The sequence below is a fragment of the Sus scrofa genome, chromosome 1 (genome assembly GCF_000003025.6).
Source record: "Sus scrofa isolate TJ Tabasco breed Duroc chromosome 1, Sscrofa11.1, whole genome shotgun sequence".
Taxonomy (NCBI): domain Eukaryota; kingdom Metazoa; phylum Chordata; class Mammalia; order Artiodactyla; family Suidae; genus Sus; species Sus scrofa.
The window spans coordinates 184,922,102-184,942,754 of NC_010443.5; the positions used below are offsets into that span (position 1 = coordinate 184,922,102).

The 20,653-nt window shown below is 36.8% G+C and overlaps 1 protein-coding gene across 15 annotated transcripts in view; it reads left to right on the top strand.

The window, feature by feature from the left end:
- KTN1 (kinectin 1) overlaps positions 1–20,653 on the top strand; it is a 109,382-nt gene that overhangs the window by 40,547 nt on the left and 48,182 nt on the right. For all 15 annotated transcript variants that reach the window (XM_021085894.1, XM_021085523.1, XM_021085629.1 and 12 more), the window contains 9 exon segments: positions 1,402–1,532; positions 7,762–7,878; positions 10,988–11,128; positions 12,509–12,615; positions 13,409–13,541; positions 14,887–14,974; positions 18,060–18,226; positions 18,637–18,705; positions 20,557–20,594. In XM_021085894.1, the coding sequence (XP_020941553.1) occupies positions 1,402–1,532; positions 7,762–7,878; positions 10,988–11,128; positions 12,509–12,615; positions 13,409–13,541; positions 14,887–14,974; positions 18,060–18,226; positions 18,637–18,705; positions 20,557–20,594 (991 nt within the window).

Genomic DNA, 20,653 nt, shown 5'->3' on the forward strand with positions numbered 1-20,653 from the left:
GCAGTGGTTAACGAATCCGACTAGGAACCATGAGGTTGCGGGTTCGGTCCCTGCCCTTGCTCAGTGGGTTAACGATCCGGCGTTGCCGTGAGCTGTGGTGTAGGTTGCAGACGTGGCTCGGATCCCGCATTGCTGTGGCTCTGGCGTAGGCCGGTGGCTACAGCTCTGATTAGACCCCTAGCCTGGGAACCTCCATATGCCGCGGAAGCGGCCCAAAGAAATAGCAAAAAAAAAAAAAAAAAAAAAAAAAATCCTTTCTTATTCTCAAGTCACTGGACATTTAAGAGCAGAAATATTGATGGGCTCTTTCCTTTTTTTCTTCCTTATAACAGATGTATGATTCATGGATTGTCCCTTAGTGGTCTCCATTTTCATTTTACTGCTTTTTCTGTGCTTTCTGACAGCTTTGTTAACTTTCTTATACTTAATTATGCTAATTCACAACTGCCTTTTATTATTTTTTAATAGACTTTTTTCCTTTAGTGCAGTTTTAGGTTCATATCAAAATTGAATTGAAAGTACAGTTTGTATATATCCCTTGTTCCCGTGCATGTGCACAACCGCCTTTTTAAACTTAGAGTGTAGCTGAAGTTTTTGAAGCTCTGTGTTCCTTTGGGTATAATGAGTGGCAGTTGCTTTTAAGAAGTGGAAGCTATTGCCTGATATAGGAGCCCTGGGGAATTGAGGTGGTGAGTCAGGAGATAGTTGATGTTTGGATTGTTTAAATGTCAGGATTGCTTGAATACATTTGATCTTTGTAAAAATCAAATTTCCTTTTTACAATTGTCTTTGAGCTTATTTTCTCATCTGTAATATTTGGCTTCTCTGTTGTATTATGGTTAAATGCTATTTTAAACATATTTAATAGAGATAACTAGCATATACTAGAAATTTGAATGATTTTTTTTAAAAGGTATACTGGCATTTTAATATTGTGCAGTTTGAGCAAATTTTTAATTACTGTAATTATTCCATATTAAATTTGATAAACACCTTTTTCCTCTGACCAGAACATTCATTGTTGCTTGAGCGGAAATGTAAATCTATTTTCTCTTGGTTATTGACTGTCTGAGTCAAGAATTCTTGCTGTTGACCTTTGCTTCTATCTTTTTTTTTTTTTTTTTTTTTCACCCACGGCAAATGGGGGTTCCCAGGCTAGGGGTCCAATTGGAGCTGTAGCTGCTGGCCTACACCAGAGCCACCCCAACGTGGGATCCAAGTCATGTCTGCGACCTACACCACAGCTCGTGGCAGTGCCAGATCCTTAACCCACTGAGCGAGGCCAAGGATCAAACCTGTGTCCTCATGGATACTAGTCATGTTCATTACCGCTGAGCCAAGACGGGAACTCTCTTGTATCTTTTTAAATATTAATTCCTTTTTTTTTTTTTTTTTTTAAAGAAAATGCTGAAGTAAAATTTAAAGATTTCCTTCTGTCCTTGAAGACTATGATGTTTTCTGAAGATGAGGCCCTTTGTATTGTAGACCTGCTAAAGGAGAAGTCTGGTGTGATACAGGATGCTTTAAAGAAAGTAAGCATATTTTTGATTATGGGCCTATTTCAGAGCAGTGATGAGAAATTCACTGAGCAAGATTTCTGCTAGGGCAAGAAATTATAATCTACTCCCAACCTTCACACCCCAAAGCACTTAATCACTTAAATACTAAAGCACTTTAGCATTAAAAATTCTAGATTGCCTTAAGAAGTTATTTCATGTATAGGTACTAATCATTGTACTTATTTAGTTCTGTCAGGTGTGTATGAGTAATCTGAGGTTTTGACAAAAGTGAATTGCTTATAATAAATAAGATTATATAACTTTAAGGCTATTTGGCACTTGGCTAAGTTGCTTTGCTCTGAACGTAAGTATTGAAGGCAAGGTCAGGTGATTTCTGGATAACATGGAATGTTTTTGTGACTGAAGATAACATCATTCATAGCACCTGGGAATCTTTTTCTTGTGTGTGTGTGTCTATGTAATACTCCCCTTCTAAAATAAATAATTTGAATAGAATCATTGCTATGATTAACTAAAATTTGAGAAAACAAAAACAAATCCACATGGAGTTAATATTTAATGGGTCATACTCACTATATTGTCATGTGTACTTTGTTATATTGGGAAAGGTAGCAAGTATTTAGGTGTTACTTGTATAAGATAAGATGACATGGTATCTGGTGTTCAGTATTAGATAGTGGACTTAACTGTCCTTATTCTAAACACACACACACACACCTCACACTTTTATGCTTTAAAACCTTTAGTGGCTTACATTTTTTTACTTAAAGACCACCCTAGTCCAGGCTATCACTTCTCATTTCTTAGTTGATGTTTCTGCATTTCCTCATAGCCTTCTAATCTGTTTTTTTTCTATACAACTGCAAGGCAAGTTTTAAGAGGTAAATCAGGTTATATTACTCCCTGCTTTAAAAACCTTTTGGTGTCTTTCTCTTTGCACATAGAACATAATCCAGATCCTTAGAAGGCCTTTGTCTATCATTCTCTACAGCCTTATCTCATGACATTTTTCCTCTCTTCTCATTAAAGCATACCAAATGATTTCTTCTTTCTGGACTGTCCTAAAACTACCCAAGCCCCTATTCCCTAACTCTTCCTTTGGCTAATTTCTCCTTCAAGTCTCCATTTAAATATCATTTCCTCATATGAGGCCAATCTGAATTCCTGTCTAAATTATTCTCCTTGCTATTCTTTCTTATAACAGCCTGAATGACTTTGTCGTAGCATTCGTTGTAGTGTTATAAGTCTGTCCATACTCCTAAGTATCTCTTGACAATGTGTTATACAAATCTTTGGCACTTTCTGATGCAGTATGCTTGTTGGACAGTCTCCATGTGGTGCCAAGCAATGGCTCAGAGTAAACAGGGTGTTCAAGGGTCATCAGAGTAAGTGTGATAACTTTCTGACTTTGGATACAAAGTCAGATTATTCTCTTGTAAGAAACTTTCTTGGGAGTTCCTGTTGTGGTGCAGCGGAAATGAATCTGACCAGTATCCTTGAGGATGCAGGTTCTATCCCTGGCCTTGCTCAGTGGGTCCAGGATCCAGCATTGCCATGAGCTGAGGTATAGGTAGCTGATGTGGCTCAGATCCCATGTTGCTGTGGCTGTTTGAAGAATTTGTCTTTTGATTTATTTTATTTTATTTGGGTAAGTTTATATCTTAAGGGTTCTTAGTTATTTGTGAGGATTGCAAAAATCTTCTAGCAGGGAAAAATCTCCGGGTGAAGTTATTATGCTTCTTCCTGTATGAAATGACTACTTTTTAAAATTAATTGCTTTCAAGTTTCTCTTCTGACTAAGGCTGTTGGCCGTGGTTTATGGATACAAGAGTAGTCATTTTATTGCTTGAGACAGCTTTGAATTCTAGAGACTGAGTAGTAAATTAGATTCCCCTTGATATCTATATTAGGCAGGCCAAGGAAGAAGATGGGGACTGTTAAAGATTTTGAAATAGAGTGATTATTTTGAAACTTTACATTTTTTCCTTTTCCTTGGAACTTTTTGACTTTTGATTAAAATCTTGTTCTTGGTTTCTTATGGAGTGGTTCTATTCTTATCTGCAGGGACTCAGTGCCCTTGTAGATCTCCTATATCAGGGATAAACTAGGTAAGTTTAATTTCTCCATTTTCCTGTCATGGAAATTGAGTCTTGGTCAGACCTTTTAATAGATTTCAAAGTTTCAGATATAAATGAATCCCCACATTTAATAAAGAGCACTTCAGAGAAAGGGGGAAGATAAATGCAGGAGCATAAGCATAGGTATTGGATAGAGGTAGAGGAGTTAGAGGGCTTGCTAACTGATTAGATATGGTGGCTAAAGAAGAATCTAGAATGAATGCTCTGGAGTAACTGGTTAGATTGTGGTGGCAATGGTATTTATGAACACTTTGCAGAGGAAGAGAGAGTAGAGGATTGTGAAAAATTTCAGGAAGTTGTAGGCATTCTTTGGAGCATTTAAGTTGATGTAATCATTTCACAGTTATTTTTTTCTATTTCTCTGAAGTTGAAAATAGATTGTAATGGGAGTAATTTAGGAAAGGAATCCACTATCATCAATATATATGGTGGATGTATATTAGACCAGAGAGGATGTGGGAAGTGGTAATACAAGTTTAAGAATGAACCTTGAGAAGCACCAACATTTAAAGTTCAGAAAGAGCACCAAAAGGACACTGAGTAGAGAAACATCAGGCGACAGTGGAATTACAGATGCTTGGAGAGGGTAGAGGGTTCAGGGGCAGTGGGAAAAGTCAACAACAACATGCTTTAGAGCAGTGAAGGAGAATAAGGGTTGAAAAAATGGATTTGATATCCTTGGTGAAAGACTTTCCTTGGAATACTAGGCTGTAAATAAGTGATGAATGAATGGGAAAGGTGACACTTTCCACTTTGAATAAGCTTAGATGGGAAGGGGAAAACAGTAAAAGCTAGAAGGGATTGCACAGTCGGAAAGGAGATGTCACGTTGTGTGTATATACACACATGGCTTTGTTGTTTAAACTATAAGACAATTCTGTTTTATATTTAGAGTGTAGGGCTTTAGAGTCAGATTTTGTGCATTCAATTCTGGACTCTGCCACTTTTAGCTTTGTGGCTTTAAGTAAATTACTTAACCTCAGTTTCTCGGTTTCTTTATCTCTAAAATGGGAATGATAACAAGGTTTTGAGAATTAAATGAGATAATGCATAGTAGATGCTTAGAGCTCTTAGCATGTAGTAATTGCTCAAAGATGTTAACTCAATGTAATTATTAGTATTTGATAGTTTTAGTTGGTTATTAATTTCTTTGTGTTGGCCAGCTGGCCTGCGTGCCTGCCTGCCTGCCTTCCATGCTCCCTTCCTTCTTTCCTTCCTTACTTCCTCTTTTTAAGCCTGTACTTGTGGCCTATGGAAGTTCCTAGGCTAGGGGTTGAATCGGAGCTGCAGCTGCAGGCCTACGCCACAGCTACAGCAATGCCAGATCCTTTACCCACTGAATGGGGCCAAAGATTGAACCTGCGTCCTCATGGATGCTAGCCAGATTTGTAACCTGCTAAGCCACAGTGGGAACTCCCTGTGTTGGCCTTTAGATATATTTGCCTTAATTATTTGAGTCTTTTTTTCCAACTCATTAACTGTTCTGACCCCATGGTGTTTGTCAGGAGGAAGTCTGCCTATTTAAAATTTTTCCTACCTTCTCTTTTCCTTCCCTATTTTTGTTAACTATAGCATTTGTTGATCAGCTACAATATTTAATATTTGTTTTGTGGCTATAATTTTTATGTTTGTTTTAGTCTTAATTCTATAGCTTAATAAATTCAAACTTGATACTAGTTCTTTTGCCATAAGCTTCCGCTTCCGTATTCACCACTTGTTGGCTGAAATTGTTTTTTTCAGGGGAACTTTTTCAAAAAGGGTTTATGGAGGAGTTCCCGTCGTGGCGCAGTGGTTAACGAATCCGACTAGGAACCATGAGGTTGCGGGTTCGATCCCTGCCCTTGCTCAGTGGGTTAACGATCCGGCGTTGCCGTGAGCTGTGGTGTAGGTTGCAGACGCGGCTCGGATCCCGCGTTGCTGTGGCTCTGGCATAGGCCGGTGGCTACAGCTCCGATTCGACCCCTAGCCTGGGAACCTCCATATGCCGCGGGAGCGGCCCAAGAAATAGCGAAAAGACAAAAAAAAAAAAAAACAAAAAAAAAAAAACAAAAAGGGTTTATGGAAAATGTATTTCCAAATTCTGACCAGTTAAAATGCTTCTTTTTTGTCTTTATACTTGAGTGATAATTTGCTAGGGTATAATGTTTCTGGATTGCACTTTCTTTCCTTGAGAATTTGTCATGTTTGCTTTACCATTCTCTACATCCATATTTCTGGATAGAAGTCCTAGACTAGCCTGAATTTTGCATTCTTTTCATGTATTTTTGTCAAAGTATACTCACAATAAAAACATCCTTTTAGGTAATCAACCAAGTTTTTATTATTTATTGGACCTTTCCAGTGCCCACCCTACTGTATAAACATCAAGGCATTCAGCTTCTTTGAAGTCACAGAATTTTTGTTATAATGTGACTTTGCATTGACTCCTATCAGTATTCTCTTGGACAAAGCATGTCTTTTCAGTCATGAGATTCAGTATTCCCTTAGAGGAATTGAAATGATGGGTATCAATTAAACATATGTTGGGTCTTCTTTGCCTGTTGTCTTTATCGTTCATATTTTGGTCCTAAAAAAATAAAAGCATTTGGTTTATTCCCACTTTTTTTTTTTTTAACTTCTCTTCACTCTGAACTTTGTCTCCTACTGTGTTTTCAGTAACATGTCTTTTTCTGTTTGCTACTTCTAATTGGATTGTACTTCTGAAATGGTATTGCTTTTACTTCTACGTTGAGTTTTGCCAGCTCATATTTCATCTCATTCTGTGGTCTTAATCTTTTCTCCGAGTTATTTCCTCTGAGCTCTGTTCTGTGCTCTTGTTTTTCCAGAAATCATTGCTATATTAGACTTTAAAAAGTCATGGTGGTATTTTTTTAAAAGCACATTTTCCTCTGTTCTTGACAATCTTTTTCTAGGTTATTTTTCTCCATGTGGCATTTTTCCTCTTATTTTTTTCCTTCCTTTCTCATGTCTTACATAGACCCTGTTTTATTTCTTTTTCATTAATACTCCTCTTCCAACGAGGTGTGTTCCTCTTGGATCATCTCTGTGCCAGAGATTGATAATGAAGGGCCAAGGCCAACTGTTTTCCTTAGGTTATATGAGAAAATGAGCTCTTTTAGCCTTTCTTCTTTTCAGATAAAAAATTTTTACTACAGAGGGTCCCACTGTAGAGAATCTAACTTAACTCTTTCTCCCTGACTAGCTGTTCTCTTAGAGTAACGTTTATCTATATGATTTCTTCTTCGTTCCTACTTGTTTGGCTTCTTGTGACATTCTACCAAGAAAACTCCTATATTTGGACTTATTCCTGATGTCAAATTGGGGATTGTTGGTTTTACCTTTCATCATATGCCTTTTAACTTCAGAGAGCTGTGTTCCATGACACCTCTGTATTCTTGCATATATTCTGACAGAATTATCAAGCATTTGTTTGATCACTACTTTTAGCAGGCGTTTGTGATGTTTTTGTTTGACATGACAGATGATTGTTTCACTTTGGTTCAGTTTGCATTTTATTATTATTATTTTTTTTGTCTTTTTGCATTTTCTAGGGCCACTCCTGCAGCATTTGGAGGTTCCCAGGCTAGGGATCTAATCAGAGCTGTAGCTGCCGGCCTATGACAGAGCCTCAGCACCGCGGAATCTGAGCTGCGTCTGTGACCTACACCACAGCTCACAGCAACGCTGGATCCTTAGCCCACTGAGCAAGGCCAGGGATCGAACCCACAACCTCATGGTTCCTAGTCAGATTCGTTGACCACTGAGCCATGATGGGAACTCCTCAGTTTGCATTTTAATTTCATACTCCTGTTTTGATCTTTTAGGAGAAGTAAGAGGTTACTCTCTTGACTCTGTGCTTAAAAATAGAAGTTGTATAATTCTTAGTAAAAATATCTTTCTTGATTGATATGTGTCCTATTATATATATAAGAATATATAGTGATACAGTAATGTCTGAATGATATATCAGTGATCAGTATTTGGCAGTCATTCTACTTTAAACATAATAGCAAACTCTCCATTGGCCTAAGAAAAAGTCAGTTCATTTCCATAATTTTCATTAGCCATTGTTAACTAATTCTGTATTGAATTCTCAATTGTAGTCAAATAAAGGAGAGTTAACTGCACTTGTACATCAGCTTCAAGAAAAAGACAAGTTACTTGCTGCTGTGAAGGAAGATGCTGCTGCTATGAAGGATCGGTGTAAGCAGTTAACCCAGGTGAAGACTCTTGTGTTTAAGGGTTGTTCTTTTTTTTTTTTTTTTTTTTTTTTTTTTAATCCAAGCTAGGTGTTATGTTTCTGATTTTTAATTACAGATTACTTGCATTTCCAACCACATTCTTGAGTCCAGTTATATACATCTGTATCAGGTTTAATCTAAAGAGAATACAGATTAGCAGAGGCATTCCTATGACCAGTAGAAATATATTTAACTCAGGAATATCCAGACAGAAGAGAATGGGCAAGATATGTGGGAGGGGGCACAGCATGCCACTCTCTCAGAGGGTTATTCTTTCTGAATTGGATATACCAAAGGATTTTAGAAGTTGTAATTCCTGATTAATTTGTGTAATGAATTTATACCCAATGAAAGTGCTTTTCTTTTTTTAAAAAAAATTTTTAATCTTTTTTTTTGTCCTTTTGTCTTTTTCTAGGATCGTGCTAGCGGCATATGCAGGTTCCCAGGCCAGGGGTCTAATTGGAGCTGTAGCCGCCAGCCTACGCCAGAGCCACAGCAATACTAGATCCAAGCTGTGTCTGCGACCTACACCACAGCTCATGGCAACGCCAGATCCTTAACCCACTGAGCAAGGCCAGGATTGAACCTGCAACCTTATGGTTCCTAGTCGGATTTGTTAACCACTGAGCCACGACAGGAACTCTGAAAGTGCTTTTCTTTTAGAGTGTAGGAGGTGGTATGGGGGGGTTGTCTCACTCTTCCATGTTATTATAGCCTACAGTTGAATTGTGAATTTAAAATAACAGTACTTATAGTTATACCAGTTTCAGAATAATGGAAGCATTTGAACACTGGGAGCATGTTTCATTTGGTTCTGACATAGAATTATTTGAAACTTAAAACTCAGTGTGGATCTTGCTTAAATCAAATTTATAAGATAAATTTGAAACTCTTAAATAGATAATTGACTCATGACATTTTGTGATATTTGTAATTTCTAATCAATGAATTTCATTAATCCTTTTTTTCTCTGAGAGGTTAGAAGACCTAGAGTTCCCATTGTGGCTCGGCAGGTTCAGGACCCAAGGTTGTCTCTGTGAGGATGCGAGGTTGATCCTTGGCCTCATTTAGTGGGTTGAGAATCCGGCGTTGCCACAGTCTGCAGTGTAGGTCATAAGTGCGGCTCGGATCTAGTGTTGCTGTGGCTATGGCCTAGGCCGCAGCTCCGATTTGACCTCTGGCCTGAGAACTTGCATATGCTGCAGGTGCAGCCATAAAAAATAAAAGAACCTTAAAAAATGTAAAAATACAAACTTCCAGTTATAAAGTAAGTCTGGGGGGTGTGATGTACAACATGGTGAGTATAGTTATTAATACTGTATTGTGGAGTTCCCATCGTGGCTCAGTGGAAATGAATCTGACTAGCATCTATGAGGACGCAGGTTTGATTCCTCATCTCACTCAGTGTGTTAAGGCTTTGGCGTTGCCGTGAGCTGTGGTGTAGTCACAGACGTGGCTTGGATCCGGCATTGCTGTGGCTGTGGCTGTGGTATAGGTACCCTACGTACGGTAGCCTAGCCTGGGAACCTCCATATGCTGTGGGCATGGCCCTAAAAAGACAAAAAAACCCCACAAAACACAAAACACTGTATTGTATATTTGAAAGTTGCTAAGAGAGTAGATCTTAAAATATCACAAGAAAAAAAATTGTAATTGTGTGTTGAGGATGTTAATTAGACTTATTGTGATGGTTTAGTAATAAATATGAATATTGACTTGTGTATCTGAAATTAATGTTCTATGTCAGTTAATTTGAAAAATCATGTAGATTGAGAACAGAGTTGAATTCTGTAGTAAATGTCTCATTTCTCCTCTAGTGCTTGTTTCTTCTAGGTGTTCAATATAGCAGAGTAAATGAGGCTTATTTTAGTATCATTCATGTAGCTACTTGATGACCTTTATGAGAATGGCCTCATTTGAATATAAAATCTTTTATGTGAATTTGAGAATTTGAGATAGATTAAAAAAGTTAGTGGAAAACTTAGATTAAGATTAAAGTTGTTGCTAAAATAAGCATGTTTCTTTCTTTCTTTTTTTTTAGGACCAGACCCGTGGCATCTGGAAGTTCCCAGGCTAAGGGATTGAACTGGAGCTACAGCTGCTGGCCTAAACCATGAGGCCAGGATCAAACCTGCATTCTCATGGATACTAGTTGGATTCATTTCTGCTGCACCACAATGGGAATTCCCAAGCATGTTTTTTTAAGATCAGAAACTTTAATGTTCTGTAGCTATACAATTCTGATTATTTTAAAAATTAAAAAAGAAATGATCTGCTTTTGTATAATTTATTGAGCTGTATACGTAAGATGGGTATCCTTTTTTTACTAAGTGTATCATGTACATCAGTAACACAATTAGTAAATGTAAATGAATTAAGTCTTATGGGCAATCATCAATTTAAATGAAAATTTTGGTTTGTCAGTTTCTTAGAGCAGAAGGATTGGACTGAGTATACCTGCAGATGACTTTAAAGTTGCTTGCCTTCTTGCACTTTGAAAATTAATATTTGTTCTAGGAGTTCACAGTACTTGCAACACAAGGTTTGACTTGGGAAGATAAAACTTTCTGAGTTTTACTTTCCCTATTCCAAGCTTCCATTTTGCTATAAACATATCTTATCCATATCTCTTTTCCTAGGAAAGAGACTCTTCTCTTTGAGGGTTTTTCTTTCTTCTTGTTTTGCCTTTTCTTTACTCTAAAAGAGAGCTGATAACTGCAAATAATGGAGACTTTGACTGTTTTTGTTTTAAAAAATGTTCTTCCTTATTTTCAAGTTAGAATGCAGGATTTATTCCATGTTCAGCCCTTTAACTCTTTGACCAGAAAGTGCATTTGAAATACAAGTAAATAAAGCAGCCAAGTGTTTATTAAGGGAATTGGTGTAAAGAGCAGGTAAGATGCAAAAGACAAAAAAAACAAAAACAAAAACTTTGACTTTGCTTTTTAAGCAAGTACTTATTTCAGAATTCATGATTGTTTTACTGATATTATTTTTGCTGATGTTAAAAATGTTTTCTTAGTATAGTCATGTTCTTACTGTTTTAATAACGAGTTTTTCATAATTTTGTTCTGGTTTACTCTTCTAGGAAATGCTGGCAGAGAAAGAAAGAAGCAATGTGGTTATAGCAAGGATGAAAGATCGGATTGGAACATTAGAAAAGGAACATAATGTGTTTCAAAACAAAATGCATGTCAATTATCAAGAGACTCAACAGATGCAGATGAAGGTATATTTTCATTCTTGAATACAGAATAAATATTTGCATTCATTTAATTAGCAAACTTTTAAGTGCCCTGTCTTAGACTTTGGTACAGATGGCCAAACTCATTCCCTGTCCTTAAGTAGGCAACTTTTCTAGGTTGGGAGGCCGAAAGTTGACAAGTAAATACTCTACTACAATAGACATAAGCGTTGGGCTCTTTGAAACAATGGAGATGAGAGGTGGGGAAGATGTGTTAGAAATGATATGCAGACTGTGTTGAATCTTTTGAAACAATTAGGAATCGTCAAGAAAGAGAGTGAAGGAGTGGACACTGGCTTATTGCTTGATGTAATTCCTTTCCGTCTCAAGAGATGATGGTTCAGTAGGTCCCTTTTGGACCCTAGGATTGAGCTTTTTCAATGAATATGCATTCCAGGTGTTTTCAATACAGGTTGCCTAGTGATACCAGTTTGTGAGAAATACAGTAAGAGTTATGATATTTGGGAATCAGAGCTGGAATGAAGAGAGCTAGAGAAATAAGTAGAGGTTTTGTTTTAAAGAGCCTTTTATACCCAAAGACTGGGGAGCCAGTGAAGGAGTTTAAGGAACTCATCAGTGTGATTATATTAGTATTTTCTTTTTCTTTTTTTTTCTTTTTTCTTTTTAGGGCTGCACCTGTGGCATATGAAAGTTCCCAGGCTAGGGGTTGCATCAGAGCTGCAGCTGCCAGCCTACACCATAGCAACACCAAGATCCTAGCTGCATCTGCAACCTATAGTTCAGCTTGCAGCAATGCCGGATCCTTAACTCACTGAGTGAGGCCAGGGATCGAACCTGCATCCTCATGGATACTAGTCAGGTTCTTAACCCTCTGAGCCACAATGGGAACTCCTATATTAGTATTTTAAATGACTACTCTTGCATAGTGTGGAGAGTGTAGTGTAGTGAATGGAACAAGGGATAGTTGGAAGGCTTTTGCAGGAATCCAAGGCAGAGAACAAGAATCTTAAGTTAGATGTTGATAATGAAGGGGTGCGTTTAATAAAAAAGAGCTAATATACATAGGGCTTGACGATGGAGTGGAGAGAGAGGAAAAATGATAATGAAGGATAAACTCCTAAGGTTTTGGCCTAAGGGGCCTTTTGTCTCTTGTTCTTATTTTTACCTCTTTTCTTTCAACTTTTTAGAAGGTTTAATTCTTACTGTTTATTTTGATAATGTTATCCATTTTCATGATTTTAATAGATGAAATTTAGTAGATTAAATTTATATATGTTTATTTGAGAAGGATGTCCAGACTTCATTCTATTGATGCTTTTTGCCTTTTCATCATAATAAAGTTTCTTTGAGATTAGCTTTGGCAATCATTGTTTTCTAAGTTTTGTGTGTGTAAAATAATTTTAGTTCCAGCAAGTTCGTGAGCAGATGGAGGCTGAGATAGCTCACTTGAAGCAGGAAAATGGCATACTGAGAGATGCTGTCAGCAACACTACAAACCAACTAGAAAGCAAGTATGTTTCCAAATGCTTTCTTTTAAATTGAACAGCAGTTATCATTGAATGATAATATTTTCTTCAGTCACCAAAATGGTGTTTGATAGTAATTAGTTAGACTTTTATTTTTTACACTTGTTTCTAAAATAAATTTTCAAAAGCCATCTTCTTGCTGTGTGAAGAACCTCTTCAGCTAAACTGATGAGCAATACTCTTGCCACCAGTGAAACAGTCTACAAATTTATGAGACTGAATTGATAACTTTTAACTTTCTTTTCCCTGTTAACAGTACTTCTCAAACTTCATTATTTTGAAGAGCATCTGGCATGAGAGCTGAAAATCATATTCTTGAGTACTGCCACTAAAAGATTAGGATTTAGTGGCTTTGAGGTGGAGTCCCAGAATCTGTATGTTGAGACACATTCCTTGTGATAGTGATTTAGATTCTGGCCCATACTTGGAGAAACAGTCCTAGAGAGGAGACTAGTAGCATCTTTACGCAGAATATTCTGGGTGGTTGATTTTAATAGATTTTCAGAACACTAGTTTGAAGGTGACCCTCTTGATTTATGCTCATGGGTATGCCGTTATCCATTTCTCTTGATATTTTACAGTAATTTTAGTACTTGTGTTATTGTCATCAAAATGATTCAAACCCCTTTATTTGTAGTCAGTCACTTAGAATCACTTCTTTTTTAAATTTGGCTATAAATGAAATTACTAATTCAGCAGAACTAACATAAAGTATATTTCATTTACTCTTTTCATGTTTGTAATCATGGAAGGTTCCTAATCCAGTTGCTGTTTTCAGGCAGTCTGCTGAACTAAATAAACTGCGCCAAGATTATGCTAGATTGGTGAATGAGCTGACTGAGAAAACTGGAAAGCTCCAGCAAGAGGAAGTCCAAAAGAAGAATGCTGAGCAAGCAGTTACACAGTTGAAGGTGATATATTCCTACCTTTATTTATCATTTCATAAATAACATAGATATACGCTTAATGACCTAAATGTGTATGTAGGTTTGAGGCTTAATAGGACTTGTAGCCTAAGTGCTCTCCCTCGTAGAAGTATGTATACTAACAAAAAAATTGAATATTGGTTGAGTTTGAAGTAAAAGACTGTTTGAAAATAATAAAAATTGAAATTAGGCATAAATAGTAGAATTTCATCATTCATATGCTGTTAGGGTGTCTACATGATTTAGGTAAAAATCAGATTTTTGATAGGTAGTTAGAATTATCTTCAACATCACTTATCATTCATAGCTTGATTCTCAGTAAGTTTAGTGAGCCTGTTTTTATTCCAGCATTGAAATAGATGATTTTCCTTTGCTTGAGTACACGGCCAAGTAATGCTCCAGTTGCTTTCATTTGAGCCCAGAAAAAAGCATACGCTGTTTCTTCAAATCCCAGAATGTCACTTGGTGCAATGAGATTCTCAGACTGTGAAGACATGCGTAGGGTTGCTCAGGCTTACTGAGAGAGAGGAGTGAACTCATTTCTCTTGCACTTTTAAGCATGTGCACATTGTGTGGAATGATGAGTAGACTTGCTTGTTTCTCCTTTTACCGGGGAGAGGATGTGTTGAGCATATAGTTCAGATTCTATAAGTTCAGTGTATCAGATTGCTACCTAGGTCATTTATACAATCAATATACCTTAACACCAGTTCCAGAGGAGTAGGGGTTAAAAGTGTTTTGAGAATAATTGATTGTGCAAAATAGTGTAATTTTTGGTTTCTTAAAGTTTTCATGGGTTCCTGTGGGAGAATGATATAGTTGTCCTTTCTTTTATTAAATATTTGTCTTGCTGGTGGCATTTATAAATATGGAAGTTTGTGCTCTGTGGATATGGGTAAGTAGATAAATGACATTAAATATTTCAGTCATAATTAGGGTGTGGTGTTTTACCTTAGAATACAAATTTTAGGTACCTATTGAAATTTAACATGCCTCTCAACTGAAGGAAATTTAATGGAAAACAGATCATAGCTAAGTGGGTCAGATACATATGTAGTAGTGGCTATATTGATCCACATAGCGCAAATAATTGAGTTTCTGAAGTAATCTTCGATCTGTAAATCCTACATATTGGAGATCAGAATGGCTGTGGCTGATAGTATCAGTGCCTATTATCAGGCCAAGTACATTTGCCTATGTTATTAAAATATAGGAAACTAGTGATTGTTGTTGGCATAAGCAGTTTTAGGACACAACAGTAAAGATAGAGGATTCTTTTTTTTTTTTTAAATTAATATCCTGTGTTTGTGTTGACTTACCTTTTCTCCAGGTTCAACTGCAAGAAGCTGAGAGAAGGTGGGAAGAAGTCCAGAGCTATATCAGGAAGAGAACAGCAGAGCATGAGGCAGCACAGCAAGGTAAGGTACATGTGAATTTAGTATGTCATTCTGGGTAAAAGTTCCTCCCCTCTCCATGTGAGAAGAAAGTATAAATTGGCATTTTGATTATAGCTCAATAAAAAGAGCTTTTACACCTTCAGAGTGCTTTTGTTTCTTTAACATGTCTTAGGGTTTTAAAAAGTAAACTCTCTACACTCTAGTTTTGTCTGAGGCATTAAGTTGCAGATAAAATTATAGTCCACAAATAGGGTAAAGGGAACCTGTGTTTCCTTTCTGTAGTTATTCCCTCTTGATCAATTCTTCGTTTTATTTTTTGTTTCTAAATGAAACAGGATAGGACTCATTCCTATACTGTGAAGAGAAAAATAGCAGGAGCATTACTGTTCCAAGTATTTGGCTTAAAACTGCCTAACTGCTAACTTTTAATACTTATTCTTAATGTGATGAATTCATCTAGGAGATAATGGAGCTTGTTTCGGTGTGTATTATCTATTCCCTTTCCTCCCATGAAAGTGGTGGTGAGCTAGTAAAATATAGTGGCAGACAATAGGATGGGTCACACAGAGTTTTGGCTCTTGGGACCTTTGGTTTCCTCTGATTTTTTTTTTCCACCCCCTAGGTATTTCCCTTTGGTTAATGTTTAAATACATCTAAGGTATTTGATGACCTTTTTTTTTTTATAAAGTTTGTTTTCAAAATATATTATCTTAGTTTTTAATTAATATATTTCATCAACAAAGCACAAATGAATTTTGCTAAAAGAATTGCAACTATCAACTAGATGTAACTATTTATAACTATATAACAATAAACAATAATATCTCACTCTGATCTGAAGCAATTACTTTTGCTTTTAGTATCTTCTATCGTAGGCATAGTATTTCTACTTACACTGCTATCTCTTGATAGGGATCTGTTGACTTTCTGTTCTAGAAAGTGAGGGCTTAATACTCCCACACCATTCCTTCCACCTTCCACTTATTCTCCTGATACGGCTATGCATATTTTCTCATTATACCCATATTCGATGTTTATATCATATACTATGTAATTCAGTGCTGAACCAAGATGAATAGGACTCAAGTTCTTTTCCTAAGCAATGTTTTTAAATTTTCTGAAGCTAATCATTGCTTAATGCTTTTAACTTGCTTGATCTTTGTTGTATTAAAATTTTACCTAAGTTTAAACTCCTTAACCCTCTCCTTTCCTCCAGCAATATATTAGATACTGGAGAAACTGTCTGTTTTTAATGGGGCTGTGCCTCAGGAGTCCTCAGTCTTCCTGCCCCAGTATTTGTTGCTTTCTAGGCTGGGTCATAGCTGTCTTCTGAGACTTCCTTTAGTCTCTACCCTGTTTTCTGGATCCTATGTCATGGCTATATTTGTTGCTTTCCTACCTGATTTAATAGCCTGTCTTTCAGTAGCTTCCTCAGAGTATGCTTTGAAGTACATTTGTTGAGGCTTTGAGTATGTTTTATTCCTTCTACCTTCGTGCTTGATTGGTATGTAGAGTTCATGTTTGACTGGATATAGAGGTCTAGGTTGGAAATAATTTTACCCACAGAATTTTGATGGCATGAATTTGGTGTTTTAACTTTTATATTATTGGTAAGAAATGTGCTCTCCTGAGTTCTAATCCTGGATATTACCATTATATATTTAATTTTCAGGAGTTATTTTTTGAATTGAGTTCCATTCTTTTATTTGTATCTTGTTATAGAAGTAATAGCTTGTAGTTCCCATCTTGGCGCACCAGAAACTGATCCGACTAGTAACTATGAGGTTGCAGGTTCGATCCCTGGCTCACTTAGTAACTTAAGGACCTGGTGTTGCCGTAAGCTGTGGTGTAGGTGGCAGTCGAGGCTCAAATCCTGCATTGCTGTGGCTCTGGTGTAAGCCGGCAGCCGTAGCTCCGATTCTACCCCTAGCTTGGGAACCTCCATATGCCATGGGTTTTGCCCTAAAAAGCAAAAAAAAAAAAAAAAAGAGAGAAGTGATACCTTACTTTTTTTAAAACATACGTAACATACATATGTACACACATGTTCATCCACATGCACATATACACATTTTCTCTTTTTCTCTATGTTTGTCTCTCTATCCTTGGTGGGTGTGTGTGTGTGTGTGTGTGTGTTTCCTCCCCTGTTTTGGACTTATTTATTTTATGGGGCAGAGAGGCAGCTCTCAAGATGTTTGGTATCCTTACTTCCTGAGCTTTTACCTTCCCCTTCCTCATCGCTGCCAAGTTTATTTTATCATAATCTCTTGTGATTTGGAGTTAACATTTATTTTCTGATTGCATCAAAGACAATTTAGTTAGTTTTTCATTTTCTTTATTGTTTTGGGGTTGTTTAAGAAGAGATGCAAACAGAAAATTTTTACTTCATCCTATACCAGGACATTTGCTAGCCTTCAATATCTTTCTTTGTTCTCCAGGTAGGATAGTACAGGGAATTTACAAGAAGTTCGCTAAATAACTTACTAAAATATCTTTGGGGAAATTAAGAATGCTTGTAAGAAGTGATACTAGAATTTTAAACATCCATGTACCATTCAGTTAACATAGTTATTGATTATGTACTTTGTGCCCAGCCTTGGGCACAGCTTTGGATATAGGGAAAAGGCTATCTCCGATCTCAGAAAGCTCTGGGAGAGCAGGTGAATTAGTGCAGTGTGGCAGGTACTGTGAAAAAGGTCGTGGCGCAGTGGCGAACGAATCCGACTAGGAACCATGAGGTTGCAGGTTTGATCCCTGGCCTGGCTCAGTGGGTTAAGGATCTGGCATTGCCATGAGCTGTGGTGTAGGTCGCAAACGCGGCTTGGATCCCACGTTGCTATGGCTGTGGTGTAGGCTGGCAGCTACAGCTGCGATTAGACCCCTAGCCTGGGAACCTCCATATGCTGCAGGAGAGGCCCTAGAATAGACAAAAAGACAAACAAACAAACAAAAGTAAGTGGAGGCTGATCAGAGGAGCAATATGCAAGAGGGGAAGCGGAGGAGAGATTCAAGGAGAGTATTCTAGAGGAAATAAAGCTTACACTAAAGATATGTAGAAGCAATCAGGCAAAGGAGGAGACCTTTTTAAAATGTAATGTTCTATTAGATTTACAGAGTAAATTTGTGGCCAAAGAAAATGAAGTACAGAGTCTGCATAGTAAGCTTACAGATACGTTGGTATCAAAACAGCAGTTGGAGCAAAGACTAATGCAGTTAATGGAATCAGAGCAAAAAAGGGTGAACAAAGAAGAGTCCTTACAAATGCAAATTCAGGTATCTAATTTTCCCTTTTTTAAAAAAGTAAAGATGAGCAGTGGTTTGATGTGTTTTGTGTAGATGAGAGAGGGCAGTCTACCTTAATTTTGGAGTGGGGATGAATAATTTTAATTTAATCTTTGAGCAGTTGTCACAGTATGGTTTGTTTGAATATGTACTCAAAGATGTCTTCATCCACAGTTTTATGCTTTTTGTATTATATTAGGAACTGTACAATATATTTTAAATTTCTGCTTTAGAAATTAGCTCATAATAGAATGCCTAATCATTGTTTAAATGATGTCTTTTGGAATCTAAGAGTGCCTTTAAAATAAAAAGATATACCTGTAACTCATCTTGTTCATCTACATTGGTATATTTAACAGCACAGTTTTTTTCCTCTCCTTTTTGATTACTGTTTATTAAAGGATATTTTGGAGCAGAATGAGGCTTTGAAAGCTCAAATTCAACAATTCCATTCCCAGATAGCAGCCCAGGTAATGGTGCTCTCTTATTGGTTGTCATTACTAATATCTTCCTAGCCGTGTAAATAATCTGAGTGCCTGTTAAGTGCCATGCACTGGATTAGTGGTTGAGCAACTCGTCAGTGAATCAATGGGATGATCCTGAGTGCCAAGCACTCTGATAATTATGTATAGTGCTATAAAAAAGAAATCCAAATTTGACTAATGGGAAGGTGGGTTAGAGAGTTTTTACCTTAAGAGGAGCAAAAATGTTCAACATTCTGTCACAAAACAGGAGGAATTAGCCAAACGGTGTCAGGATTAGTGATTTATGTATTAAAAGTTCTTACAAAATATTGACTAACCATAAGGGAAAACCTTATATACCCTCAGGTGGTAGCAGTATGTTAACCACAGCTCTCAGGTTATATATGCCAAAGGATAATTTTTACATCTATACTTCACTTTTGTGAGGGAAACTTTCCAAACATTTGCAGGTGGTATTGTAATACTTGTTATTCTTTGACATCAACGTCATAGAACATGATAGACAGATAGGTAGACAGGTATATAGCCTTTAGAATATAATAGTATAGCGTTAAGATGAAAGAGAAGAAACTTAAAAGTACTTAACTTGTTTTCATAATATACATACTATGAATCTGAATTTTGATTCTTCAACTTTAAAATTCTAAAATTTGTAGGAGTTCCTTTGTGGCACAGTGGGTTAAAGATCCAGCATTTTCTGCTGTGGCACAGTTCAATCCCTGGCCTAGAAACTTCCATAATGCCATGGGTGTGGCACCCCAAAATTAGAGAAAAGTATTAGCTTACAATAGAAGTCACTTTTCTTTTTGTTAAAAAGTAGTTTTAACATTAAAAACTTGTCTTTAAAGTTCAGGCAATTTGAAAGTCCCAAAACTTAGAGATTGCAAAGTTTTTTTTTTTGTTTGTTTGTTTTTTTTATAGTTGCCTTCTTTCTAGAAACTGTAGTCTAAAATTAATTGGGAAAGAATTATTTAATATAGGAAAGGGTGTATGTGTATGAGGTATATGTATGCATAAATTGTCAGCTCTGTGTTGAGATATTAAGTTATAGCTGAGAGGTAGTTCAGGACAATTTGTTAGAAATTAAAGATTTAGAGAGTACTCTAAGTACTTTTTTTTTTTTTTTTTTTTTGTCTTTTGTCTTTTGTTGTTGTTGTTGCTATTTCTTGGGCCGCTCCCGCCGCATATGGAGGTTCCCAGGCTAGGGGTCGAATCGGAGCTGTAGCCACCAGCCTACGCCAGAGCCACAGCAACGCGGGATCTGAGCCGCGTCTGCAACCTACACCACAGCTCACGGCAACGCCGGATCATTAACCCACTGAGCAAGGGCAGGGACCGAACCCGCAACCTCATGGTTCCTAGTCGGATTCGTTAACCACTGCGCCACAACGGGAACTCCTCTAAGTACTTTTTGAAAAGTAAAGATGAACATGGGTATTACCAAATGACTTACTTTCTTAATCATAAATGGTATCATTTATGGTAATGGTATCATTTATGATAATGGTAATTACTGGAAATTATTACTAAGGAAAAGAATCATAGGGATGAAAAATGGCCTTTGCTGCTGTTTTTCCTGTATATGAGTTGCTTGTCAACTTATTTTATTAGAAATGTCTTATGGTGTGTAATTCTCCAATACTGGCCATTGGTGATCAAATTTACTTTCAGAATAATAGCTGTTATTTAGTTATCACTCTTTATGGGCCAGACACTGCCTTAACTTTATTATGTACATTTACTGCTTTCAGTTTTTAAAGCTCTATTATGATGAATATTATATGACTAAAACTTTTCCTTAAAGGCTTTTATGTTGACATGGTTTTTCTTTCTCAGACCTCTGCTTCAGCTCTAGCAGAAGAATTACATAAAGTGTAAGACTGCCTTTCTATGTTATTCTTATAATTACTTAATTACCACTTGTTGATACCTG